The sequence below is a fragment of the Dicentrarchus labrax genome, unplaced genomic scaffold (genome assembly GCF_905237075.1).
Source record: "Dicentrarchus labrax unplaced genomic scaffold, dlabrax2021, whole genome shotgun sequence".
Lineage (NCBI taxonomy): Eukaryota > Metazoa > Chordata > Actinopteri > Moronidae > Dicentrarchus > Dicentrarchus labrax.
In genome coordinates, this window is record NW_026136714.1 from 12,138,820 (window position 1) to 12,166,743 (window position 27,924).

At 40.8% G+C, this 27,924-nt stretch overlaps 2 protein-coding genes across 5 annotated transcripts in view; both read left to right on the forward strand.

Annotated features, from left to right (window-relative positions):
• The window catches only part of dock8 (dedicator of cytokinesis 8), a 58,734-nt gene extending 54,987 nt beyond the window's left edge, over positions 1-3,747 (forward strand). Inside the window, exons 47-48 of the mRNA XM_051421445.1 lie at positions 829-999; positions 1,904-3,747. Coding sequence (XP_051277405.1) covers positions 829-999; positions 1,904-1,955 — 223 coding nt within the window. The 3' untranslated portion in view covers positions 1,956-3,747. The remainder of the gene's footprint in view (positions 1-828; positions 1,000-1,903) is intronic.
• A 306-nt stretch (positions 3,748-4,053) lies between these two features.
• Positions 4,054-27,924, forward strand: part of aopep (aminopeptidase O (putative)) — a 71,836-nt gene continuing 47,965 nt past the window's right edge. For all 4 annotated transcript variants that reach the window (XR_007887491.1, XM_051422870.1, XM_051422871.1 and 1 more), the window contains exons 1-8: positions 4,054-4,080; positions 5,469-6,246; positions 6,580-6,749; positions 7,524-7,776; positions 8,610-8,823; positions 9,268-9,389; positions 25,540-25,753; positions 26,927-27,033. Coding sequence is in view for 3 of the 4 variants with exons in the window: in XM_051422870.1 (XP_051278830.1) it covers positions 5,504-6,246; positions 6,580-6,749; positions 7,524-7,776; positions 8,610-8,823; positions 9,268-9,389; positions 25,540-25,753; positions 26,927-27,033 (1,823 nt within the window). In the remaining variant the exon portion in view is untranslated. The remainder of the gene's footprint in view (positions 4,081-5,468; positions 6,247-6,579; positions 6,750-7,523; positions 7,777-8,609; positions 8,824-9,267; positions 9,390-25,539; positions 25,754-26,926; positions 27,034-27,924) is intronic.

A 27,924-nucleotide genomic window follows, 5' to 3' on the forward strand; every position in this document is an offset into this window, starting at 1 on the left:
CTCAAAAAGACATGCATATTTTCTTGCTAAAGAATACACTCTTATTTAGACAGTTTAAAATATTGTAGATACTAGTAGAATTCATTTGAAAGATTTCAAACCAAGCAGTCAGATAGAGAGCTAAATATCAGTGTATGTTTTTGTGGCTTGGAAAATCCTTCACTCTTGTGAGCGGTCCTTAATGCTCATTGCCCTGAGTATTTACTGTATACTGTTACACAACATTGCAGTTTCCATATTACTCTCATTAAAATCTAAGAGATAAACTCAGACATGTGTTAGCAATCACCGCAGTCTCTCTGATTTCCTGCAGACTGCTCTGTATGTTGGCTATTATACATGTCATGATAAAGGACTGCAGGGAGACCCCATACCTGCCCTCTGCTCTTTGTTCAGCTCGGATCTTGTGGTGCTCTCTTTTACCATAAGGCATTTTCCTTTTTATTTCTTATACGTTTGTGATTTGGAGTTATACCTCTGCTTCTCCTTTTTAACTGTGTAACAATTCCGTTTAGCTCAAATTCTAGCAGAGGTACTCGGAAAGATATAATAGGTGCATAGGAGTTTCTTACAGTCAAGTACATTGTTAACTCATTTAGACTTCTTGCATGCAAAGGAGTCTAATTTATGTCAAGTAGTTACAGGATGTTGTTAGCATGAAACAGTGCAGTGCATTTCTGAAGGCCTGAGGATTTAGAGGGGATTACTGCAAGATTGGTTTGCATGGAATCATTGTTGAAGCTCTTAGTTCTTAGGTTTACGGTTATTGTATTAAAAAGGTCAAGGTGTACATTCAGCTTGTCTTTTTTTTCCCTCTCTTGTCTGTAGGTGTGGTGAGGCAGTTGAGAAGAATAAGCACCTGATCACATTGGACCAGAAAGAGTACCAGCAGGAGCTGAAGAAAAACTACAACCGCCTAAGAGAGAGCCTCAGGCCTATGCTGGAGAGGAAGATTCCCGAGCTCTATAAACCCATCATCAGGCCCCGGCTGGAGAACAGGTAAACAGACCCACCAAGTCAAACAGCCAGTACTGCTTTGACAAGAGAGAGTGAGGTGAAAAAAAAACACATATCATTGATCTTTTCATCACCCGGTATGATTGCGGAACCCAAAGGAAAGTGAGAACAAATGGAATTGAGCAGAGATCCTTTCACACTGTCTGTGTCACCTTTGCAAATATTGATAGCTGAACCTGAGCCACAGTACACAGATTGAATGTTGAACCGGTGCCACGGCCAAATTGCACTCATGTATTACTAAAGACTGATTGCTCACTAAGTGCTTTTATGATCGACCATGATAATCTTGATAAATCTTGGAGCAGTGCTGAGGGATGAGCATGTATTTCAAAGGGATACTCATCCCCTCTGGAATGTGAAGAGGGCTCTCAGGATCAGTTGTATTTATGATAGAATGAACTCAGATGTGGACGATTGTTAACACCAGCAAAGCATATATATAAAAATATCAGTATAATACAAAAATATAGCCCTGTTTATTCCGGTTAATTGAGGTCAATGCCAATATTGATACGTGAGAGAAATCCCAAAATATATCGACACATATTTATATATACACAGATACATCTGCAATATGCTAACATTAGCTAGTATAATGGCTGTCAATTTATCTGCCAAATAAAAAAAGCATATACAATCCGAGTTGCAATAACCTTAATATTGTACACTAATTACTCATGTATGATCATGTCTAACACCTGGGCCAGTGTGAAGCATTACCGTAGCTAATGGGTGAGTTTAGTGTGAAAAAACAGTTTGTAATTGATATAAAAATTCATATTTTTGTCTCTACTATTACCTGCCCTGACCATTACTCCTCCTCATCATCATCATCATCATCATTCCTTGCGCTTGTTTGTCTCCCCCCCCTTCCATCTCACAGGGAGTCCTTCAAACGTCTAAGTTTCCGCAGAGCTCCGGAGGAAAACTCCTGAGATGCCACAGCTCGTCTCAGAGAGAGAGAGAGAGAGAGAGAGAGAGAGAGAGAGAGTGCTACGGAGAGGAAGGGGAGGCTGTCACACAATCAAGAGAGGAAAAAGAGAAGATAAGATGAAAAAGGAGAACTAGGAGGAAAAGAAATGCCGATGATACCTTTGCACTCCTCTGTGCTGGAGCGGCGTATTGTGTCCACAATGAAAGACTCTCCAACAGTCCATCAGTGTTCATTAATGTCTGCTGTGTGTTCAGTTTTATGATTTCATGGTTGTTTGTTACAGGAGGCAAAAGGAGAGTGAGCACATAAAAATAGGGAAGTGAGAATCTCAAGCAAAGTGTAGCTTATTGAGCATTTCACTGTAAAATCTTCAGATGCTCTGTTGATGTCCTTTTTTTTTTTTTTTTTTTGTAAACTGCAAGTCCTAATAATGCTGCAAACATTTCCTCTGGGTTGGTATAGAAGCAGACTAGAGTTCCTCTCCGAGTTCCTTGCTGGCCCAGGCCTGTATGTGTGCCAATAATCCCTGTGTCCTGTGTGTATGTGTATGTAAATGTGTGAATGGATGTGTGTTTATTTAGATAATGTTTGGAGTGGGAGATTTTGGTGCCATACTGAAGTCGCTTTGTACTCAGTGAAGATAAATGATTCTGCTATGTGCTAATGGGCCTTTGAAATTCTACTCTGGGCGTCTTATGCGTGACATGTGCCAGTTAGAGCAGTAAGAGTATGGATGGATTTGTGCACTGGAAAAACAGAGACAATTTCCTGTGTTAACTCTCAATGCTATTCTTGTTTTATTATTGTTGGGCATACATGGCCATGTAGCTAATAGAACAGTTTAACTTATTAAGGGTTTCACAGGAGGCAGATAGACTTATCCGATGTTTTAATCCACATTTTGTATATAGTAGAGGTATTACATTAGATAGCTACAAAGATGTTTACAAAGGTATGAAAAACTATTTTGCATTTTATTTCATGGAAATGTATTTTTAGATAAAAAATAGCAATAATATTAAAAATGGAATATTATTGAGTAGGCAAGATTCAATGACTGAGTGTACTGTAACAATCTCGGTGTATGTTCTAGTAGTTTCAGTACCTGTTTGTAAATAGACCACTTCCTACGATACACACAGTGCCAAATTTAGTTCATTCCTTATATTTACTTAGGAACTGAGATACTTAACTAGAAAAGCAATATTTTGAAAAGTTACTCCACACAGCTGTGCTTTGCAGTGTGAATTATGTTTACTCCATATTTCAGAATACATTCCAGAGGAGAAATTTACTACTGCTTTGCAGTATTGAATAGTGACAGCCTGATTTTATTTGACATCCATGAAACCGCTCATTTTATTGGTGTTATGTTGCAGCTCATACTGTATTTCAGTAATTTAAATGTGCCTGGTGTTTCAAAAGTGGGTATACATTTTGATATTCATTATTAAAACTCATTTGAATATTTCTCACTCTGTTTCCAGGTACATCTCTTATTTATGAACTGTTGAATGATTTTAAAATGGCTAAATAAGATGAAAAGGTTTTACATTGTGCGTATTAACTGTGGAAATTAAAATGCATACCCATTTTTAAAACATGCAATAAATTGCTGAAAGTTGATGTTATATATATATATATATTGGTGGCATTCAACCACTGGAGACAGCATTGAGTTTCTTTATCAGTTGTTTGTATGTCCATACCTGTTGTGTTTTATTAAATGTGGAATCTTAACTTGTCATGCATACAATGCTGTTGAAGCACCTGAATAAAACTTAATATATGCACATGTGTCACAACTGTGTTTAATGGCTATTTACACTTTTAAACAAGTGGCCTTTGAAAAAGGTGTTATTATTATTAATATATTTTATCTAACTATATTCATTTTATTTGTGATTTTCAGCACAGTGATACAGTCCGATAAATCATAATACAGATTAATAAAATGTATCTGGTAAATACCTACTAGTTAATGTTTTTTTTACCTTGACAAACTGAGTATATAAACTACAAAGCGAGTATAAAAGGCGGGAAAACACCGGGGTAAAAACTACAATCTGCTGCTGTCGCGTCCGTATGACGCCGTCACTGACGCGACATCGACGTGACGGATACAGGTTGGTTGATTACATTCACAACGACGGAGTACTTGTGATTCCCAGCGGTTTCTCCGACAGCCCTTTTTAGACGTTGTTAAATATATTGTTAGCTACAGTGAAGCTTGAGATTTCTGGAGGCACCGCTGCTGTAGTTTTGGACGTTGACTTTTGAGTGACAGAGAGCAGACTTGTGTTGTAAAGTTAGCTCTGAAACTCCCTCATACTACTCTCAGTTAACGTTAGCTAGCTCCATACCACCGTAAAGTTTTCAAACTCTACCGTTAATTCAAGTGTTTTGTAACACGACAATGTGTCACTGAGCAGTCAGGTCCTCTCATACGACCACAGTTTGTGTAACGCTATATGCGTGCCGATGAACTAAACCACTACTCTGAAGTATATCTGCTTTTGCCCTGCCGACTGTTGTATTAACTATGAAATATGAAATGAGGCGATGGGAACAGTAACGTTACCTTCTTTCTGGTCTGACATGCATGAGAGGCAAGCTCTTACCTGTTTTTCCTGCAAGGACGCTGAATGCGCCCTGACCTGTCGCAGTTTCAACTTTCACAATGATCTTTTAGTCTTTAATAACCTTTTATCTATTTAATCTGTCCTCCACTAAGCCCATAGCAACCCATTTCCAGTCTATAGTGATAGAAATACAGTGACTATAAGCACTAGTGAGCACTATAAGTTACTAGTGAGTTACTATAACTTACTCTAAGAGCTGAGTAGTCATATAGGTCAGAGATGGATGTTTTTTGCCAACCTCTAAACAGTAATGGCAGATATGATGGCTTTCTTGCCCTTTCCTGTTGCTGAAGATATTATCCTCTGTTTTTGTGTGCTCATAATTTTATGAATATACTCCTGCACTGCATAACCTCTGAGGATTTCCTGCTGTAAATGGTAATTGCACCCCTTTCTTGCCAAGCCTGCTTTATGCCCAGCAGGCTAAATGGAAGGATTGTGACAGCAAAAAAATTCCCATACACAGAGGGAGAGCTTTAATATAGGCTACTACAGACAGTAAGGTGTTCCTGGCGCTGTGCTGAGGTGTTATGCTATTACCGTTTTATTAACAAAGATCAAAATGGGATCATGAAACTTTTCCTGTGTGGAAACATTTGTGGAATGTGTGAACAGATGGAGTTTGACACTAAGTTTAAGTTGAGCATACAGACCCTGACAGATTGGCTTCATCGCAGTTCACTGGCAGAACACTTTATTCACAGGCTAAAATAAGTACCTAAGCCCACAGGAAGCCAGAATAACAACTATTAGTTTAGTCTGAAACTTCCATAAACACACACTCAGTCAATTATCCTACGATAAATAAAAAAAGTTTCTAACTTGGAAAAAAAACCCATAAATGAAGCATTATATTTGCTCTTGCCTCCTAGGTTTAGCTGCTCAACTTTGATGCCATTTGTCTGACATGGAGCCGGATGGGGACCTAAACCCCAACACAGATGACCTTCCACTCCGAGCCAATACTAACCACATACTTGTCAGACATTATGTACTGGACCTGACTGTTCATTTTGACAGGAAGGTAATCAGTGGTAGTGCCATTTTATTCCTGGAACCTTGCTCTGGAGTGGGGACTAACGCTGGCACTGGTGAGGGAGCTGGGACTGTAGGGGCTGGAGGGAGTCAGGATGGGTCTGTGTGTAGATTTCCTGGTGTGGATGAAGTGGAGGATGGCACAAAAGAACTTGGGCAGACTGCAGCTGAAAATGAAAATATTCAGTCTTCACATTTGTGGGAAACCACCAGCGACAGTGATTTCACCCTAGTGCTGGACTGCTGTGACCTTGATGTGTCTAAGGTCGAAGCGTTGGACATCACCTCTGTGTCAGCCATGTCTAGCCTCGAACCAGAGGTCGTATCTGAGTGGTTAGGGGGCCGTTCAGAGAACTCACAAGCAGCCTTTGTTCAGAGCCTTATCTCCATGCCCTCTAGCCGGTGGAGGCAGAAGCACCAGCTCTTTTTGCTCTGTAGTCGTGCCCCTGGTGCCCAGTATGGCAACTCACTGCATTTTCATAGAGACCGATGGAGTCTGCAGGTGAGGAAGAAGGGGGTCGCATCACCTCAGGAGTTCCCTCGCACCGTCAGGATCTGCTATGAGACGAGGCCAACGGGAGGCTCTGTGAGGTGGACCAAAGATCAGGACAACAGGTTTGCTTCAAGATGCAAATCATTCAGATACCCTATTCCATCCAACAGTGGTTATTCATAGTATGATTAGACCCCCCCCTTAAAGATTTTAAAACTGGCGACTGGCAGCACATCTGCTCTGAATTCTGCTCCTTGAATTACAGTGTAATATTCTGAGCTTGCCATGTTAGAATAGAATAATTCTGATTCATTAATTCACAAAGCACACCTCAGGCTATTATATTCTGTTCTGTGTGGGGATGCTTTATGTGTATGTGTGTGTGTGTTTGTGTGTGGATCCTTTGAGCATTGAAATGAGGGTTGTTTATAGTTTACCATTGTTTACCCTTCCAGGGTGTGTGTTTACACTGCCGGTTCTCCCATCAACAACCGAGCCCTCTTTCCCTGCCAGGAGCCGCCTGTTGCCATGTCAACATGGCAGGCAACAGTACGGGCCCCCAGTGAGTGTGTGGTTTTGATGAGTGGGGAGGAGAAGACTGTACCTACTGAGGACGGGGACACACGTAAGCTGTTATGTCATAAACCTTTTGTGACAACCAGTAGAAGTCAAGTTGATTTTATTAATGCAAACCATAATTCACAAATTTGCCTCAAAGGGCCTACGACACCTTCTGTTTTTAGATCTTTGATTCGAAAACGTGGCTTATTGTTAATTGATTTGTTCAATTATTAAAACACATTTTACTGAATTGTAAGTATAATACTTTTTGAGTAAATGTGTTTGTAGCATCAAGCATTAAAAAGTCAGCACTGAATGCTTGGTAATAAATATAATTTGGCTTATTTGCTTGTTTGGTCAAATATTTCCTGATTTAAAATGAGGAAATCCGGAAATGTTGCCAATTTTTAACTGCATTCATGCAACATTTCTGCACAGCGGCTTCTGTTAAGACAGGCCTGAACAGAAATTTTGCTTATTTTGTTTAATGAAAAAAGGGAATTGTAGAGAATTATGCAAGGTATTAATTTTGGTATTATTGGGACCTGGACTTTGACTCTGAGTCAGAGTCATCCAAAATAACAACAGAGAATTGTTGCAAAAATGGAAATGTGTGGATGAGATAAATTCAGCTTTGCAGGTTGACTTACATAATTAATCACTCGTCATCATTCTTTGATTGATACAAAAGATGTTATCTGTTTATAACAACCACCACCATCGGTCTGTGTCATCTGAAATGCTGAGAGATACTTTCTACTGATTAGTTAGTGAAGTGACACAAAATTCCAATTCAGTTTGACTTCGACATTTTCATCCTTTCTGTCCTCTACTGCAGGTTTCTTAAACTGGAGTTACTACGTCACTATGCCCATGCCTGCCTCCACCTTCACCTTGGCAGTGGGCCACTGGCGCCAAGTCACAGCAGAAATCCCCCCAGCATTGGAAGACAGGGTGAGAGACAGGACGGATTGTGGTAAGACAGCCAAACCTGCGGCTGGACCTGGGGAATGGACTGAGGCTGAGCTTTTGTCTGGACCTGGAAGCTCCACCAGCAAAGTAGTAAAGGGCTCTCCACTCCAGACTGACAGGTATTTTATAATTTTTCCTTCTTTTCTTCTTGTAAGACCTACTTCTCTCAAGACTGTTAAGTCTGGCCCTTTAACATTCCATGGTGAAACTTTCCTTTCACCATACCAAAAATGGTGTAGGTAAAGTTAGGGTGATGGATAGGGTGCAGCACTCAATCAGCTTTTTATGACTAGTACATTAATGCTTGCACCATAGTACATTGGGTTCAACACTCAGCAGAAATGATCTTTGGAGACCAAAAAAAGCACAGCTGACATAAAATTTATAGAGGTGCAGGATATAGACTTGAGGCTGTGGCATTATAGAGGGCTGACTTGCTGTGGGCAGGGCAAGGTTGGGCTGGGGTCTCCCTCTCCACTGGCCAGCAGGTTGGCAGGTCTGCCAGTGGTTTCCAGTAATCCTCCTCCTCCCCTTATGGTTTTCCTCCAGCAGTAGCCCAGCTGTAGCCTTCTGCAGGCCCCTGGAATCTCCCGCTACAAGGAAGGCCTTTATTTTCAATGAATCGCTGGAAGGAAACTTGGATGTCGCTTAAAATCTTTGGAACAGTTCTGATGCTGAGGGTAGAGTTAGTGCTGGATATTGAATTTAGAGAGTATGAGATTGCATGTCGGCACCTAGATATTTTTGGGATCACTGTGGTTTGCCTTTGTGACGTATATATTCCATATTTCCACTGCTTTCATTTCCATGCTTAGCACAGAGAGACAGGACACATTGTGTCGTATTTGGTTCACCGACTCAAGAACTGTATATTGTTTCAACAAGAAATTTCATTAAACCGTCGTTATTAACCTTGGATTAAACTTTTCTTCCCCATTTTAATCTGCTACAGCGGAGACCAGACCACCCGCTCAGACTCTGCATTCTGTTACTCTTCCCTTGAGGATGAGGGGTTCTCTGTAACTGATTATTCAGGCATGGTGGATGACGGCATCTCTTGTTCCCATGGCGACTACCCTTGCCGATTTACTGAGCGGTCGGCTAGGTCCCAGCGGGTGATTCCACACCGTGTGTTTGGCCCCGTCTGCTTGCTGCAGAAGGCCCAGGTGGAGTTTTGACAAAGAGCCACTGAGACTAGAGCTAATTATATTTTATATGATTAGAAGAGACAGTTAACATCAGTTCACGTTTGTGTCATTATGCCAAGGATGAATTAGTATGTATTCCCATGGATGCTACTTCATTCCTCGTACTCTAAATGGGAATTTCTAGTCAAAGGCTTTTGCCTGTTCAGTCAGCTCTGAGCTGATGAGGCCTCTTAGATGAATGGTGGAAACATTTTAAAGAACAAACAGTAAGTGCAGCTGCCTTAGTCTCAATACTAGATATCCTCTGACCTGGAGCACACAGAACCATCGTAGACATACACAGATATATGGAAGAGCAAATAAATTATTTTATATCCTACCCACCTGTATTAATATACAAACATCTGATTCAATGATGATGGTGCAATTGCATAGTAGTAACTTGTTGCTTTCCTTTTGCAGATGGTCCTCAAGCTGTTGCCTGGATGTTTGGCTGCAGCCCACACCGTTCTGGGGGTCCACCCCTTTCCCCGCCTTGATGTTCTCATCGTCCCAGCAGGATTCTCCAGTCTGGGCATGGCCAGGTAATGACACCTAGGTTTTTGGTAGAATGGGGGAATGGGTGTATATTGTGCAAAATACTGGAAGGAAGATAGGGTAAGGAAGTTAGAAAACCAGAGAAAACTACTAATAAACAGGCTCATAATTTACATTGTGTGTTTTTATCATTTGGGGGCAGCAGAGACAAGCTGTGAACACAAAGCAACATTAGAATGAATTTGTAGTAGTGTTCATGGCCACCTGATGAACTTGCAGTAAGTCCAATATTCCCTCTCTCTCTGTTTTGGTCCCCACCAACTGCTGCATTATGTTCACCACCTAGTAGCTGAATTAGTCTGTTTGCTGATTGATGCTTGGCAGTTTGTGTACTGTTGGTTGTTTTAGCGCTGTTTGCTAAAAAACAGCTGCCTGCTTCATCTGGAAACAATGCTGATGAGAGCTGTGAGTAAAAAAAAAAAGAGTCGTGTTGCGGGCCTTAACACCAAAACAATGAGCTAAAATGCTCTGTAAAGGGTAATTATCTATGGGTTTATTACAAGTGACACCTTCCACATTACAGTAGTTTCTGCAGCCATGGCTTAGCATTTTTACTACATACTGCCATCAATTAAAGTAGGTGTATCCAGGCCAATTTTGGACAATAATAATTAGTTGTAAAGAAACGGAACATCAAAGACTTGCCACAACAAAGCTAAAGCCAGCACTTTTTTTATTTTTCAACTTTATCCTGCTGCTTCTATTTTGGTTTTCTGGGTTGCATGATTAATGACATACTTCACATTTCAAAACCCTCTCACTCTGTCTCAATCTTCTTTGCGGTGATCCTCCACATCGGAATTCTTTTATTAAAGAATTAAAGAGTCCAGCCGAAACTCCCTCTAAACTCTGTTCAGTCACTTGTCATCCCTCCCTTTTCTCCTACATAACCACTTTCAGCACTGGTCTTTGGGACCTGCTAGCATTTCTGTGGCACTTATAAAAGGATGTGTTTCAGTTGTGTATTTGAGATTTTTTTTTTCCAGCCAGACAAAATGTAATCACATAAAAGTTGGCAGACAAAGGAATCTTCAGCCTCTTCACTAGGCCCCTACTTAAATCATTTTCCATACACTATCCCTGTTCTCTTTCATTGGTTCATTATTAATCCTCTACTTTTCTTTACTTTTTCTATTCCTTCATCCCTTTTCCAAAACGCTGCTCCTCCCTTCCCTCATCCTGTTTCCAAAATTCACCACCTTCCTTCATCCCTTTTCCATCCCAAACAGCTCTCTTCCTGTAACGAATTCCCACCCCATCTCTTTACCTGTTCACACTTTTTTTCTAAATTTTTAGCCATTTTAGCCTCTAAAGTTGACACTCTCAGCCAAGTCAGTCATGTTTACACCTTTTCCACCCCTTCCTCCAAACATAACATGGTTCTTCCTTCTTCTTTAATTCATTTTACCCACCCTAAAAAGACCCCAAAAACCTAACCCCAAACCCTGTACTTCTTGATGAGCACTGCTTCATTGACTCAGCGAGTCAGTCAGTAGTCTCCTGTGTTATATCTTTTTATTTTTTTTTTACCAGCAGAGGTTTCAGGTGGTCTGCAGGCGTTTTGCTCCACACTAGACCTGTGTGTATTTATGTATGTATGTTTGTGTGCAGTTTTAGTGGAGGTCTGTGGGCAGATGGGTGGGCACAAATCCACAGGATGACAGATTCATTGTCCTACGCATTAGATAATTCTCCTCTATGGATTTCTTTGTTCCCTCTTCACCCTCATGTTCCCCTCTTTTAACTCCTTTCCACTCCACTTCTTTTCCATATTTATCCCTCTTTTATTACCTTACTCTCCTTTTCTCTCATCCTTCTAGCCTGTTTCCAGCTTCTGTCACTTCTTCTTCACCCTTTACTGTCTCTTATTTTTTTCTTTCCATCTCCTGATTTCTTGTTTTTCTCTTTGCCCTCATAATATGCCTAAATCTCCAAGCCCCCTGTGTTTGCCATCCTTCTCTGTCCTCTCCACTTCTCTGTACGGTCGATAACTCTTCAGTCTGGCCTCTAGCATTCTACACTTGATAGTTTTTCTGGAAATCAAGTTTTATATTTTCAATGCAATATAGTACTTTTAGCTGGTATATGGCATGCCTGTAGATATGACTGAAACCCAGCCAGTAGCCATATGAATAAAGTCAAAATTGGAAATTGACGCAAAATAAAGACCATCAATGACTGGCCCTTCTTTTAAAATTGTGTTGATAAAGTGAACTGATTAGGGTGGTCAGTGAACGTTATCCCAGTGTCTGCGGTCTGCAACCACAGTCTCTCTTTCTCTCTGTCTGCTTTTTCCTCTCCCCGGCAGCCTCCCTGGAGAAAAGTGCCCCAGACAGGATATGAGCTCATACCTGAATATGTATTCTGCGTGAATTTCTGACGTTATAGCCAAGAGTGGTCTCAATCAGAGATATTTTGAAGGACAGGGCGACAAGAGGGCTGCAGTCTGGACATACACATAGCTCTCAACTTTGCGTACTTATTTTGACTACTATACAGAGTGCTCTTTGATCTACGGAAAATCTTTCCCCTCTTCTTGTGAAAATCTGCCTCCCTGCTATATTTATTTTGAACAGACATCAAGTGCTAACACAGAGGCTGTTCTGCTGTGGCTTTTGCTTGACGGATGTTTTCTTTCCCTTATGAGGATAACTCCCAGGCACTTATCCCTCTTGCCCTCGCTGCTTAGACTCCAGTTAGCTGCAGATGACAGAGAAGAGATTTAGGGCCTTCATTAAGCTTCAGACAGCACCTGCACTGACTCCCTATAAAACTCTGCATGGGTCTCAACCCAGTGTCAGTTCACTGCATCCTCCCCTCAGTGCGGGTGGTTCGGTCCTGCATGCCTCCGCACTTAACCACGGGTTTGTGCCATAGGAAGGCGGGGAGGTCAACCAAAATGGAAGCATAGATTGAGATGGAGATGAGAGACATAAAGAGGGTAGAGGCGGGGTTCACGACAGGCCAGCAGACCCCCAGGATGTGGGAGAGGATGTGTGGATTATTCCCAGCAACAAAAGCCATTAGCCCCTGGAAGGACTTCAGAGACTGGCGCTATTTAATCTAGAGATTGGGAGGTATGTGGGCCCCAGTGTTTGGGACCAAGCCAAGCACAAGTTTTTGTGCAGGGCCCCAGTGGAAACAGCAGGAGTGGCAGAGCAATGGGACAGGGAGCTGTGGCAAGGAGGCATGAAGCTGCGTGGTGTGATACAGAGAAGGGAGGGCAGAGGCGAAACGGGGGAGGATACACAGTGGCGTGAAGTTTTTATACTGAGATATGGAGAGGGAGGGCAGGAAACCAAAGATTAAGGAGTCAAGTAAGGGCAGGTCTACATTCAACGGTTGTGCCCCTTACACTGTGCACCCACAGGGCTTCTCACACACACACACACACACACACACACACACACACACACACACAGGGTACTAGGCTTACGCAAATGTAGCTTCCAGGAGATGCTGCCAGTCAACCGTTCATAGGATTTCACATAACCAATTTTTGTTTATTTTATGTAACAATGAGAGCCTCAGTCTGTTGTATTTTAACATAATCCTTATGTTCTACTTTTGCTCCAAGAGTTCTTTAGCAGTCCAAGTTATCAGTAGATGGATATTAGCCTGCAACAGGCATACTACATATGCCAAACAATATCTTCTCTTTCTTTTAGTCTGTCTGTGCACTTTCATAGTGTTTGTTTCTGTTCCTATGAAAAACCAGGCTAAGAGAGTGGAATGTAGAAACAACACTGTGACATCGAGGAGCCAATAAGGGACAGGAAGAAAATTACAGTACGGTTAAACATTGATAGAGGAGTATAGATGAGGGATTAAGAGGTGGCAGATAAGAGAAAACAAAACACAGTGTGAAGGAGTTGCTGTCATTAAGAACAGTTGGGGAATCCCTTAAACTTACTTCTGTTTCCAGTCAGTATAAAAAAGCTCATTGTCCTGATTGAAGGACATAGGAAGTTTGTGAACTGAAGTTCTAAATATAATGAATCTCTTCTAAGTAGTCATGGTCAAAACTCCCACTGTGTCCTGAACATTGGTATTTAATTGTGTGTGTGTGTGTGTGTGTGTGTGTGTGTGTGTGTGTGTGTGTGTGTGTGTGTGTGTGTGTGTGTGTGTGTGTGTGTGTGTGTGTGTGTGTGTGTGTGTGTGTGTGTGTGTGTGTGTGTGTGTGTGTGTGTACGTACATTTGTGCCTTTTTATTTTTGTGTGCCTTAGCTCATACTATTTTTTTTTTTTTTTTTCTCTTTGGATGTGTAATCTCCTCATTACATCTCGACCACGTCATTTGGTTCCGACTAGGAGTGACAGGAAGGGCATGGCATTTCCTCTCACTCTTTGAAGCTGAGGTCTATCTGTCCCAAAGCGCTGTCTGGACTTTGTAGCACCAATCGGAGATCAGAAGTGCAGTCTGCCCAGATGAAGACATGTCTGACGTCCTTGAGAACGTGGTAGTTTCCCCGCATTTTTTGGAGAAATTACACAGGTGTTGAAACATGCTTTTTAGTAGTGTGGGTGATGTGGGTTTTGTTTTGCTTCTCTGTTGACATGCAGATTCCTGTGCTTGTGTTTGTATGAATGTGTGTATTGTTCAAATAATGGTGTAAGGATGTGTATTTAGTGCGAAGGGATGACGTCAGAGGAATGCTACACAGATCATTTGTCATGGCCTGTTATCTGCTGTTTTCCTCTGGTGGTGAAATGAACACTTTTTAAGTTATCATGTTTTTCACACTTTGGTTATCTTTAAGTTATAGCAGTAACTGAGCCAGATCAGTGTGTAATTATTTGTTGTTTGTGCTGGGTTTTTTGTGACCGGGAGTAGGGAGTGCCGCCCCACACCACTTGATGGTGGGCTCTGATGAACCCACCCACACACATACTTAAACACATCAATCTCTCAGCATATCTCAATGCACTTCAAGCAGAATAACATAAACATAGTGTACAAACAGGCTTCTCGCAAACATGTTTATTGCCAAAATAGTTTTTATACTTTTCCAACCATACACATAATTTTCTGTTGTTTTATCCCTTTTATGCAACCCTTGCCTCATAGGGGGTGGCTGCCTGAAGAAATGGGGGGAAAAAAAGGATCAAGTAGTTAAACTGCTTGTTCCTTTCACAGCTCAGCCAAACTAGGCAGTCATATAACTGTCACAGGCACTAGGTAAAAATTATGACTGGTGTATACCTCTTGACCTCTCTAAGTGGCACTAGAGGATTTTCAGCCTGACTTCAGTTGACTGCATTGTTTGTTTATGGGCTGGCAGGAAGTTACATTGGCCATTGGTCCCTGTTGGGAGGAAGTAGGGAGCTGGAGTACAGAGTTGGGGGAGTTAGTACCCTGCAGGGTAATCCCCCGCTGCCCTGGAGCTCTTTAGTGCACCACCTGAGCTCTTTTACATCTTTAATAGAACCAGACTAGTGGTTTTGCATGTTTTAACACATTAACTAGAAATCACACATTCTTCACATTACTGCTTACTATTTACCAAAAGCATACCACAAGTTTTTAGATTGATTTCCTGGCTTCTACAGAGACACTGGGTTTCATAAATTTCAATGCCGTAGAAATTGTTGTTATTTTCTGTTATTCCTCCATGGTAATGCTGCAAGAGAGTGTATTTATTTCAGACTTCAGCACCCTTCTTATTTCAAGAAACAACCAAATTCACATTATAGTCACAATGTACATGTTTGTCAATTGTTAGTCTTGTTTTTTCTGACAATATAGCATATGAATTTGATGGCAGCAAACTCTGAACCATTAACTAATAACTTTTCACTTTACAGGGCAGACCAAAATTAGTGGAAACTGTTGTTTTTTTGGAACTGAGGAAATAAATCATGCATACTTTAGAAAGTGGTCAGCAATAATGGAACAAATCATGCAAAACAAAGAGCATTTAAAGCTGATCATTAAGGAAAGATCATTAACTTTGGCAAAAGTCACTGCTGCTTGTTACTATCTTAAATTGTAAGTAAATTAAATATAATAGCAGACCACAAAATGCAAATTAAAAAGATTAGATGTTAATCTCAACCTGCCCCAGTTTCTAACGTGACTCACTCATTCGCCTCATTGGCCATGATTCCTCATCACTTTGTACCCTTACTGAATTGCACCTCCTGCATCCTTGTTAACCTGTGTCGTCCCCTTATTCTCTGTTCCTTCTTACTCCATTTCTTTCCCTGTCCTCCCCTCTTCCCTCTGATGTCTCAGTGGATTTCTTGCCTTTCTGCTCTCCTCTCCAGTTTGATCTGCGAAGTAACCCTAGAAGTGTGCGACACAGACCTGCTCTTTCAGGAGGAAGTTGGGGGGTTCAGGGTGGGGAGGGTGGGATGTGGGGGTCAGATTTTTTGGCACGGGAGACAGCTGTTAATCAAATAGTCAAGGATGAGGTGTTTCATTCTTCCCACCTTGAGTGGATCTCCCTCTCTTCTGTAGCCACACAAAGGAGTTGAAAAGGCAGCTCTGCATGCCTGCACCTGGACAGAAGGAGAGGGGAGTGTCCTGTGCACACTTTTAAAGTGATTGCAAGAAGTAAAGATTTTTACGTGAGCTTTATTTCTTTTTACTACAGTTCCCCTTGTCCCTTTGCTGAACACACACGAGGCAGCTCCAAACCCCACAAGCGTTGGCCGCTGCTATCCATCTCTTTTTGCTTCGTTGTCTTTTTTTCCTTGGTTCGGTCTTAATGAAGATAGCAGGGCCCAGTTTAGCAAGTGTTTTCTTCTTGTAGGAACAGTCCTTTCTAGTTATCTTGGGCCTCTCAACTTCCCTTCTCTACCTGGAGTATAGGTTTACCTCTTCTTCTACAGTACTTTCTTACAACTGAAGGAGCCACCTTTTAACTCTTCCTTGCTTGACAGGAGAGGGTTATACATTTTGTTGGGAACATACAGGTATTTCATCACAGGGATAATCCGAAAGCAATTCAGGCATGATAGTGTTTGAATTTTATATTTATGACCTATTGCTGTGATGTATGTGCAGAATTGCTCACAATTATAAACACAGTTGTATGTAGTTTTTCCCAGGTGCCATATACGCTTCCATTGTCATCAGTTGTTGGTGAGTGATGGTGCGCTGCTTTGAACTGCCCTCAGATGTGAACCTGCTGGCAACAGCTGGCATATAGTACTACATTTAACAGTAACACAGACACACTGTGCCATAACTCTGGATTAGAGGCTGTGGCAAGACAGCCCTGTCAGTGCACACCCATTCTACTAACTAATGGATGAGTCCACAGGACCCATTCCCTGGAGTGATGGATGGGTCCAATCCATTCTATGGCGTAGGGGACGCTGCTGCTGGTCTTGGTGTGCATCCTGGGGCGTGTGTGTGATACTGGAACCTAGAGGCTGGGGGTAATTTCATTTGTCTGTGCAAAGCCAGACGGCTTAATGTCCGTGGGACCTCTGTGCTGAACCGGCCAAAATGAGATATTTGAAACAAAGTGCTGTGAAATGCTCGGTGGTAATGCTTCCGATGTCTGGGTTTGCTTTTAGCCTTGGGGAGAGAGCTGTGCTCCAAGCTGGTCAACCAGTTGCTTTTGCAGTAGGCTGTTTTTAGCCATGGGAGTCGCTCTGTGGATGGCAGTGTCGGTCTGTCAGTCTTTCTTTCAGTTGGTCAATCCAATTTGGTCCAGACTGAAATATCAAATACACTGTATAACAACTAATAGATCGATTGCCATGAAATCTTGTACAGACATTAATGGACATTGAAAGGATGTATGCTAATGACTCTGCTTATAGCCTTGACTTTCTCTATTGCGCCACCAGCAGGTCAATCTTTTCATTTATCTCGTGAAATATTCCAACATCCGTTGATGAATCCTGATGATGTTGTTGATCCCCTCAAGCCACCTTGAGGTTTACCGTTTAAGTGAAATATCTCAACAGCTACTGGATGGATTGCCATGGAATTTTTGTACACGCTCATGTCATGTCTCCGCTCAGCATGAATTACTCTGGTAATACCTTTACCTTTTACTTTTCACATCATCATATCATCAGGTCAAAATTTAAATTAGTCTGATACTTTGGTGTATAAATACTTACAAAAATAATGACACTGGCAAATATTGGCATCCTAACACACAAGACTGTGAACATGGTAAACATTATACCTGTAGCATGTTAGCATGCTGACATTAGAATTAAGCTCATAGCACGGCTATGACCAGCAGCAAGCATGGCTGCAAATTCTTTAAATCACAATGGCACTTAATCTGAGCTTTGTACAGTTTAAAATAAATTAATGCATTTTTTACTGCAGTCTTCTGCGTGCATCCTCCGTTATCTAAGCCTGCTTAAAAGGATCATTCTGGTAATATTCTATATTTTTCTGGTTGTCATGAAAAGACCAAATCCAACAATGAATTGATCCTACTAACTAAGGGTTGTCTTTGTAGCCAAAGCTTGATATAGCTTATTCCCCTGTGCCTTAGAGCTCCATTATTGTCCAAAAACTATTAAAAACACGAGTGAGCCACACCATGGGTGACATTTTCGTTCATCATAATGATGGATACTGTAGTTTATTTTGAGTCCATGCCTCATACACTGTCCTGCTGCCATAAATACTCACAGGTGCATCAAATCTTCAGCTGTAAATAAAACCCAACAAATGTATACACTCGTTTGTATAACATTCCATAAGAACTATACTGCCCAGCTTTAAAGACATACTATTTTGCCTTTTATAAAAAAAAAAGAACAGTATATGTCGTGACCCATTTTTAAAGATTTACATCTTCAGTTGGAACCAGTGGGCTGAGAGCCACATTCAGGCCAGGAAAGTACAAGTCAAACACATTGTTGGTTTTGGTCTTTTTATGGAATTTGTTGACAGTAAGAAAAATTTAGAATATCGCCAGTCTTATACTTGCAACCTTGTTTGGGCTGCATTTTCTCTTCATGTGTTAATACCTGTTGATTGTTCTTGTACCTTGTAACAGTACTTGACACGTGATATTCACTGTATACTTTTCCCCTAGTGATTATCTGTTGTGGTATTGTGCAAGTGGGTTGTTGCAAAAAATATTTACATCAAATATCACCCACACTACATTCATCAGCTGCAGGTTTTTGTCTGAAAGGCAGGCAACCCGGCCAGGTGGCAGCCAGAAACCTCTGTAGAAGAGACAGCTCAGCTCACTGGCTAATTTCACTTCGATCTCGCCTTCATCAATCTTTCCATTCTGTCAAACACTTCTTATACAGCCCCGCAGTACTGAGCGGTCTCACTTTCCATCTCCTCACTGTCTCATTCTCTCACGTTACATAAGAGAGAGAGAAAATTATTCTATTTATTACCCTACAGGCAAGAAAATGTCTCAAATTATAATCCTGTGAAATAGATTTGTCCTGTCTTTTTCATTGAGGCGGTAGTGGAAGCCAAAAGAAGGTTCTGAGTACTGTGTGATGAGTGATGAGGTTTGCATGCAAATAGCTACAGTGATACAGGAATGTGGTTTATGTCACATATCATGTCGACACCACTCCTTGGCTGATTGACAGGGGCTTGTTATAGCCAGATGAACTCATACAGCACTGCATTAGCATTCATTAAAATATTTGATATACCCCTAAATTGAATTGTATTAAGAGTATATAGGTCTGTGACTGTGATATTTTGTGTCTTTGAGTAGGTAAGTTTGCACATTTGGATTTCTTCTTTTCTTTTTACCACCCATTAGTTGATCAGGTGTCCTCTAGAATGTGTGTGTGTTTCCTGTGGTGTCATTCACAGAGATGTCGAGCTGTTTGGTCTCCAGTATATCAACAACATGCCAGCATTCAACCACAGAATGAAAGCCTACCATTATAGACAAATGTGTGTCCACAGCGTTTTAAATCTGTGCTCCAGCATTGCTGCTCCAGCATCCTTCATACATACATACACACACACACAGACATATGCAAACACACACACACCGACACCCTAACACCCACACACACACACACACACACACACACACACACACACACACTCTCAAGAACATTCCTCTGGCATGACATCAGTTTTTGGACTCTGTACTAAACAAGGAACAAACTGCACTGTGGATTGTTTTACTGTTAAGAGAGGATGGATCAGACATCTGTTATCACTTCCCAGCTGATACGGATTCAAAGTAGATTTGCTGAAAGTATGTGGGTGTGGGTGTGTTTGTGTGTGTCTGGATGGATGTGCATGTCTGTGCCTGTGACTTTCTGCTGTCTTTACGTCTGCATCTTATACAGTTATTGCATCTTCATGTATATATGTTAGTGTGCGCATTCTTGACCTCATCAGGTTATGACCCATATAGATCCCATCAGCGTGATACAAACTTGACCTGCTTAGAGCCAGCTGTCTATGTATGCATGAATGGGCTTTTAAGATTAAGCACTTGACAACAACTACAGCCTAACCTTGAAACCACTTATTTGTCATTTGCCGGCACTACAAAGCCTCATTTTCTCCAGACTCGAGTAGCAGAGTTGCCTCCTTGTTCCTGATGACCTCTGATATGTTTTCTGCTATTTATTTTCAGGCTCTGATGCGATGCGGTGTATGTGGGTGGGGCGGCTCTCTGGGGGCCCCAGCCTGGCCCCTGTTCATGTGATCAGGCCCTACATGGAGTGGCATTTGGCCTGGCCCTGTGGGGCCCCGTCTGGGAGTAGAGAGCTGATCTGCAGCCAGCCTGGAATGCCAGACATTTGAAGTCAGACTTGTTAAAAAAGAACGAAGGGTGGTAGGAGTTTGGTCAAATAGGCCCCTGTGTCTAAAATAGCCCACAGGCTCTGTCCGAGAAGGAGGGAAAGGAGACAAAGCGTCTTCCCGTAAGCTGACATTAGGAAAGGCCAACCCTCCAACCTTTGCTTAGATAAAAAAGAATAGACAGAGTTGTAGCTTGTGTGCTTGTTGTCTTTTGTGTAGATTTTGTCCGTCTGTCATGGTGTCTTAAAAGTGTTTGTTTGCGTGGTTCTGTATGGGTTTGCAGTTATGTGCACAATGTGGGAAATTTCACCAGCGATGTTGTAACACACACCAGTTCAGCAGTTCAACAGTTATCACACCAGGGAGTTGACACTGCACTTGGGCAAAGAGCAAAACTCATCACACTGTGACAGACGAGAGGATGCTCTCTCTCTTTCTCTTCTCTTTTGGCCCTCTCTCCAGAAATATCAGATATCTTTTCATTCACTTTCTAGACTTTCTCTGTCCTCATATATCTTTCTCTCTGTTTTTGAATTGTCTTTCCTTCTTTACTTGGTTTCTCATTCTCACTCTCCCATTTACACATACAGTGCACACTCAGCTCTCATCATCTTTTTCCTCGTCCCTCTGTCTCATGGGGCTGTTTTACTGGTGTCCCAGCTATGAGCTTAGCTGGGCTAGGGATGTCAATTACAGGACTATGATAGGGCCCCTGCTGCATTATGCATGGAAGTGTCCCGCTGGGGAAAAAATGGCCTACAGCCAGGAACGATGGATGGAGGGATGGAGGGATGAATAATGGATGGAAAGATGGAGGAGCAAAATACTATTGCAATCTGTGTCTCACCAAATTGAAGACTTGTCCTGGTGCACACCTCTGAAGCTCAGGGCCAAGTCACCCTGGGTGACTCAGAGTCGGGAGGTTGACGTGTGAGAAAGCACAGGAGGGCTTTAATCAGTATTTCATTTTGTGCGTTAAAACCCAATGGGGTATCACCATCAGAAAGGTCACTAAATGTCTTTTTTCTGTTTCTCCTATATGCAGAAAGCTTTTTATTGTGATCAGTTTTGTTTGTCGCCTAAGTGTATGTGTGCAAGAGTTTGTGCACATATTCACTGAACGTATTTGTGCAGTGTTCTCTGAGCCTTAAGACATGGTACATGAAGGAAATCAAGAACAAGAAATATAATTAACGTAGTGTAATCAAGTCTAGAACATGACTAAGTAGAGAAGAGTAGAGAGTTAATCTTTATCACCCCCGAAGGGCAATCTGTTGCACAGCTAGCAGTCAATTAAAAAGCAAACAGAGATCACAAGCATTAAAAGCAGACACAAGACAGGGCTTACACATTTGAATTAATTTACATACTGTAAATATGTCAGTGGCCAAGTTTAAATCAAACTTCCCATCATTAAGTGTCTAGTAGTGTGCAATAATCGGAAAATGATAAGTAACCTAAGAGGGTACAGTCCAAATTTGTCTTTCTCTTCTGTTACCTCTATGAGTGTCATTGATAATTTATTAATATAAAATCCATTCCAAATATCTTTGAATATATACTCTTTTATGGATTTCCATCAGTCATTACCACAAGTAAAGGTCAACTATTAAAGTGGAGGGCAACTTGTTCAGATGAAGAAATGGAAGGGTTTTTTAAATTGTATAACCAAGAACCCTCAGAGTTGAACAAAAAATCTTGTGTTATCCCAATCAACAGCTGAGGAACTGTCACAAAATAATCAATAATGACTAAAACCAACATTACAATTTTGGTTGCAAGCACAAAAACATCATTAAATGTTGACAATGTTTTGATCATAGGATGTCAACAAGTGTGAGATGCAAAGACATAGACGAGTGGAAGTTGTTTTGTAGTGTATAATGTATCTACACAGTTTCTGAGAGTTGCAGTATTACTTAATGCTTGATTGATTGTAATTGTTGGTGCAATCAGCAGCTTTAGTTGTTTTGTATCCTATTTGCTAATCTGCAAAACAGAGAATTTAGAAGCACATTGTAAAAAAAAATGAATGTCCATATCCGTATTTGGATACGGCACAGAAACTGTTGAAAAGTAATCAGGGACAAACATTCATCCCCGCAGCAGACTTTAGATTCAGATCTGTTGTGGAGATGAAAGGTGTGTACTCATGTGCAGGTGCTACATATAAGAGTCTTTTTATGTGTGTATCCACGACAGGTCCCTGATGTCAACTAATGTCAGTCAGTGTATCAGTGAATGTGAAAGATGCTGTTGTTATTCATTCCCACCATGGTGGGATGACACTATTTGTCACTGTAGTGATGGATTCCGCATCCCTCAGAGGAGCATGTGCAAGCGCCGTCTCTGAAAGGCTGTCTTTGTGTTTCACACTCACTCACTCACACGCACAGACACACACACATAACGCACTGCTGGAGCTGACAACAAAGGCGTGCTTATCCAATTGTGGGGGAATAAGATTAGGCTACAAAGAAACTCATAAGGCTAATGTTAGCATCTCCTGCTCCAGTGAGAGCCTTTGTTTGTGTAATCAGGAAAAACATGGGATTAGATTTGAGATGCTGTCTCGGAAATGATGCCCATAAGACCCTATTGTATGATGTTGACATGTTCCTAAATAACAGAAGGCAATGGCCTGCCTTCCATCTGATAAAGCAATCCTCAGGGAAATAAAGAGTAGTTGTGTTGTTCAGATATCCGATTTTGCTTTCCTCCAAAATAGACTGTCTGGCAGACCTGGCCTAACCTATGTCTCTACTCACTGTTTTCCTTTATAATTGACTTGTCACTATAATAAGGTTATGGCAAGGAAAGAAAATAACTCCTCTGTCATGTGGTGTTTTAAGATGCTAATCTTTACTTGATGAGAGCAGCTCGCGTTACAGCTTACTGTCAGAGGCAGCTATATGTGGTCTTGTAGCTGTGTGAATAGACTGTGAATCCAACAGGTGAAGTAATTGTAGCCACCTTGTATCAGCACTTTGAAGTAGAACCACTTTTTATGACTTTTTAGCAGAAGCACTATATTGTGTAGTTTATTACTACATATTGTAGTTCACATATGTGGACAAACCTTGAATAAAAGCAGACTAAAATTGAGTGAAGCATAAAGACATTCCTTCTGTAATATAGATGCATCTTTAACATATTTGTCACAGTAGTAGGGTGTTACGGCCCTTTGAACAATACTTTTCAGTAGAGACCTGCAGTTTGCCATAAATTCTCCCACCAATGTGAGGTCAATGGTGGCTGGGACACTTAAGATCTAGAGAGTGTGAAAGGAATTCTAGACAGTCCTGTGTTGTTATATGGGCCAGGAGAGAGAGAGACCATTCATTCGCACCTCTGTGACCCCTCTCTCATTCTTCTGTTGAAGAATAGCTTGCCTCTCACGCACAGTCAGCCATAAGCCCCTCAGGGCACCCAGAGCCTGTTACATAAGACAGAAGTAAAGAATGCTCCAGAAAAGTCTTCAGCCATGACCTTGGCTTTGACTGAGGACTCTTAGCCTACCAGGCTTTGTCTTATGGTTAAAAGTCACATGTCCTGTATTCCTGTTTGTATGAGAAGCTGAACATTTCAGAGTTATTGTATAATACCAAGCATGAAATAGATGGGGTTCAAACTGCAAGATGGTTTAAAATGGCAAATATAACACTGGTCCAGACTGAAATACAACAAACAGTTGTACAATTAACAGACATTAATGGTTCCCAGGCAATGTATTATGCTGACTTTGGTTTATCACTAAATTTCTGCAAAACTAATGACATTCCCTTGCGCCTTAGCTGCACTTTGTGTTTAGTGCTAATTAGCAATTATTATATTAGCTAAACATCAGCATGTTAGCATTGTCATTGTGAGAGTGTTCACATGATTATGTTAGCATTTAGCTTAAAGAGTTGCTAGTGTGGTTGTAGACTCCTAGTCAATATAATTTTGTGGATAAAGTTCTTGTGAAAAAAGGTTAAAGAATCCCAAATGCTTGACCCTAAAATACTTTTTAAATTTTTAGAATAGGTCCATTTGAAGAAAATTACAACCTCCAACATAATTTCTTAAAAAAGGTTATGGTACACTTTATTTTACCAGCAAACTCAACACTAGATACGTGTATCTGAATAATAAGTGTACCTGTGCCAATCCTTTTTCAGCAGCTCAGTATTCCCTGCTGGCAAGGGTCACATGCAGTGAAAGAAACTTTCCAAACCCTCGTCAAACCTAAAATTTACTTTCTTGACTGAGGAGAAAAGAAAAGTTAAGGGGAAACCACATTCTTAACTTGTACCTTTTCAATCAGATATCTAAAATGGACATTAGGGGAAACCATTATCTATATAGAGTAGTATTTACCAACTCACATGTGCAAGCAATTACATTGGAATTTAGCTGCTGACGGCCTTGTTATTCCCTCTTCAATTTTGCTTGGATGAGAGTTTTGATAAACTGCTCTTATTGGCTGAAAGGTTTAATGAGGCCTTTGAATTGTTGAGTAAGACACACACACACACACACACACACACACACACACACACGTGCTGTGAAAGTTATCCTTACACTTTTATTAGTGTGTATGTTGTACATTATCTGTTCATAGGAGTGCACAGAGGGAAACACCAGTTGCTATATTTACATACACTCCAATCATAACCATATCCATATGTTTAATTTCCTTGTGAGAAATGTGCAAGGTAAATCTTAATTAACTTAATTGCTCAATAAATCAGTCATGGATATCTGATAATTATAGATGCTTGTAATTTTTTAAAATATACTCATATGACAAAGCTTTGTTCTCAGTTCTTTACTTTTTTATCTCCATAAAGATCTTAAAAGGGTTGGTTTATAATTATCTTTTATTGTAAAAAGCAACATCTAAACCCTCTTTAAACCTAAAATTTGCAGCATTGCCTTGAAGTCACATTCAGAAACAAAGTAAAAGAGGAGTGGGAGCTATAAAACCACCCTGCCTCGATAAATCTACAACAGTTGGGCAAAAACCTCTCAAAATTGGATATTTTATTTTACCCATTGTTGGTTGAGAATTTTAGTCCAGGGAACATGATGTTCTTGCTTGATGTTTGTACAGGGCAGTTAGGTTTGGCAAGAACACTTGATGAGTAAGCTGCCCTTTGCTAAACATAATGTGAAAGATGGAGAAAGGGATGGGCACTTAGTGACTCCCATACTCATTAGTACGCACACGTGTTTGTTCATCTTACATGGCGTGTTCAGGCTAAATTTTCTATAATCATAGGTGTGGAACATTACCTCAGTAACTCTTTGATCTTTTTGGATGATGGTACAATGTCTTCCTCTCTTTGAAACGTTTATATACTTTGGTTAGCTCTTGTTTGCTTTATCCGTTTTGTTAATGTGTTATTTCTGCAATTTGTCTTTCCCAGCCCGCATATAATTTTCCTGTCCCAGAGTGCATTGTATGCTGGGAGTCCTGGTTCTGAAGGGAATGGCCTGTCTCTGTGTGGGTCCAGGATTTGCCATGAGATCGCCCATTCCTGGTTCGGCCTGGTAATCGGAGCCAGAGACTGGACGGAGGAATGGATCAGCGAGGGCTTTGCCACCTACCTGGAAGACATTGTCTGGGCCCAAGCACAACATGTAACGTAACAGTACAGTTGATGCCAGTTCATTGCAGTTTACTACAGCTATTAAATGAAAGTCACTTAATGGTCTTTTTTTTGTCACCCCAGGTTGACGAACACTTTTACATGGCTATTTACTATGTGCTTTTAGATACACCATTTTGGCTAACTTGTGAAGCCCAGTTTGCTGTGGCCATCTTGAGGAAATTACCACTGAGAAACAACTTTCCCTAATTGGAAATGAGAAACAACCTTAGGAATCATTGTGTTAATATTTGTGACTTGTATGCAGTTCATTTCTTTCTTGTCATTAACTAGAAAGACTAGTATGCAGTATGATCCAGCACCTTTATACCATTGGTATAAAGCAACAACTCTGTAATGAAACACATGTTGACATTCCAACCTCCACAAATTATGTGCCAGGATTTCCAAATATTACTGTTGTGGTTGGAATGCATGTCAAGTAGAGCTAACCATTACATTAATGTTGTAAAACCGTACGTCAAGCACACGAGGAAACAGTTTATAAAGATGCCAAGTTCCAATGCAAAGAGGCACAAACAAGAAACAGAAACTACCTCTGAAAGATCAGAGGAGTTGGCCAAACAAAACGAAAGGTAAAAAAAAAAAACCACAGAATGAACCATCAAACCCCAACCCTGACCAACTAAAATGTAAGAGGACTAAGCTGAACCACACAAGAGTTGTACTACTGACACCTGCTCCTTGTGAAAAATCTGAAAAATTAAAAAAAGTAGATTAAAGAAAAAAGAGACAGTGTACTTTGCACTGCTCCAGATGTCCTTCTAATTAAGGATACCTGCAGGAAAAAAAGATAAGCAATAGGACAAAGGAAGAGGGTGTAATACTGGCATGAATCCTTTGCTTGCAACACTAACCTCAGGGATTTGATATGCATACAGATCTAATCCTCCTCCTTGCTTTCCCACACCATCTAGAGTTACATAAATGTTTTTCTTGTGTCTGCGCTGTTGAATCGTGTCACCTTTATGATATGAACTTGGCTCCGGAGAAGTCAATTCAAGCAGACTTACTCCTGCCAAAATCAATAAGACATAGTGACAGATAATGCTGCTTGCTTTTGCTGATGAAATTCACAGTATTTATTTTATTTATTTAATTTTTCCACCTTCCTTTCCCTCACATCTTTTATTTCTCCCTCCAGCTTTCCGTACAAGGGACAGCAGAACAGTCTGACCTGAAGGCACTGCTGAGGTGGAGACGACTCTCTGATGAGTTGAAGAACTCAGAGGAGGTACTTCAAATCCTCAGGTGTGTGTGTTTTTTGGTCAAGTACATCTGTTTTAATTTTCTTACCGTACTATGGAGGACATAACTCCTTACATATATATATATATATATTTATATATATATATAGAATAGTGCAGCAGCACCTTCAATAGGCATGCTTAAAGCAGAACACAATGACATATTTCACATAATATTTTTATATTTTGCCCTGTTGAAAATATGCATTAGGAGCACTTTCATTCAAGGAGAGGACAATGTTTAAGTTACATTTGTCTTTAACTAATTCTCCATAGTAGACACAGTCTATTCTGTTTTTTTAGGTTAAGGTAGGGTGGTAGTGTCTGCGTGTGCAGACACACATATGAGCTTGAAATATACAGTATGCATTCCAGGGGTACAGGTGTGGCAGGTGTGGCAAGTATATCCAGGTGTACTGTACTGTCATGTCTTAGAAAAGCAAGTACGCACAAACACAAACTCTTCATGTGATCCTGACAATGTGGGACCCACACCCTGTTTGTTTTATCCAGGGTGGAAGCACAGTGTCATCAGGGGATTATAGGTGTAAACCTCAGCCTGGAGTTAACCGTTTGAGGGTGGGAAAATGTTAACACTTGTTAGCACTCTATTTTTCATATTGTTGCTTCCTTTGAATAAAAAAAGCCTCTTCACTGGAGATTACGCTATTGAGATTCACGCTTGTAAGAGACCGTACAGAACGTGACAGCAAATCAATGTTTTATTGATTTCATGGCACTACTGCTTCGCACAAACTTCTATGTCACTTTACTATGAATTCGTTGTCATCACAGAATGGAAACACGTATAAATTTATAAATTAATAGTATTTAGAATTCAAATCAATTTAAGCTGTCCTCAATGGTGCAAGCTACATTAGTGGAACACTTCAGT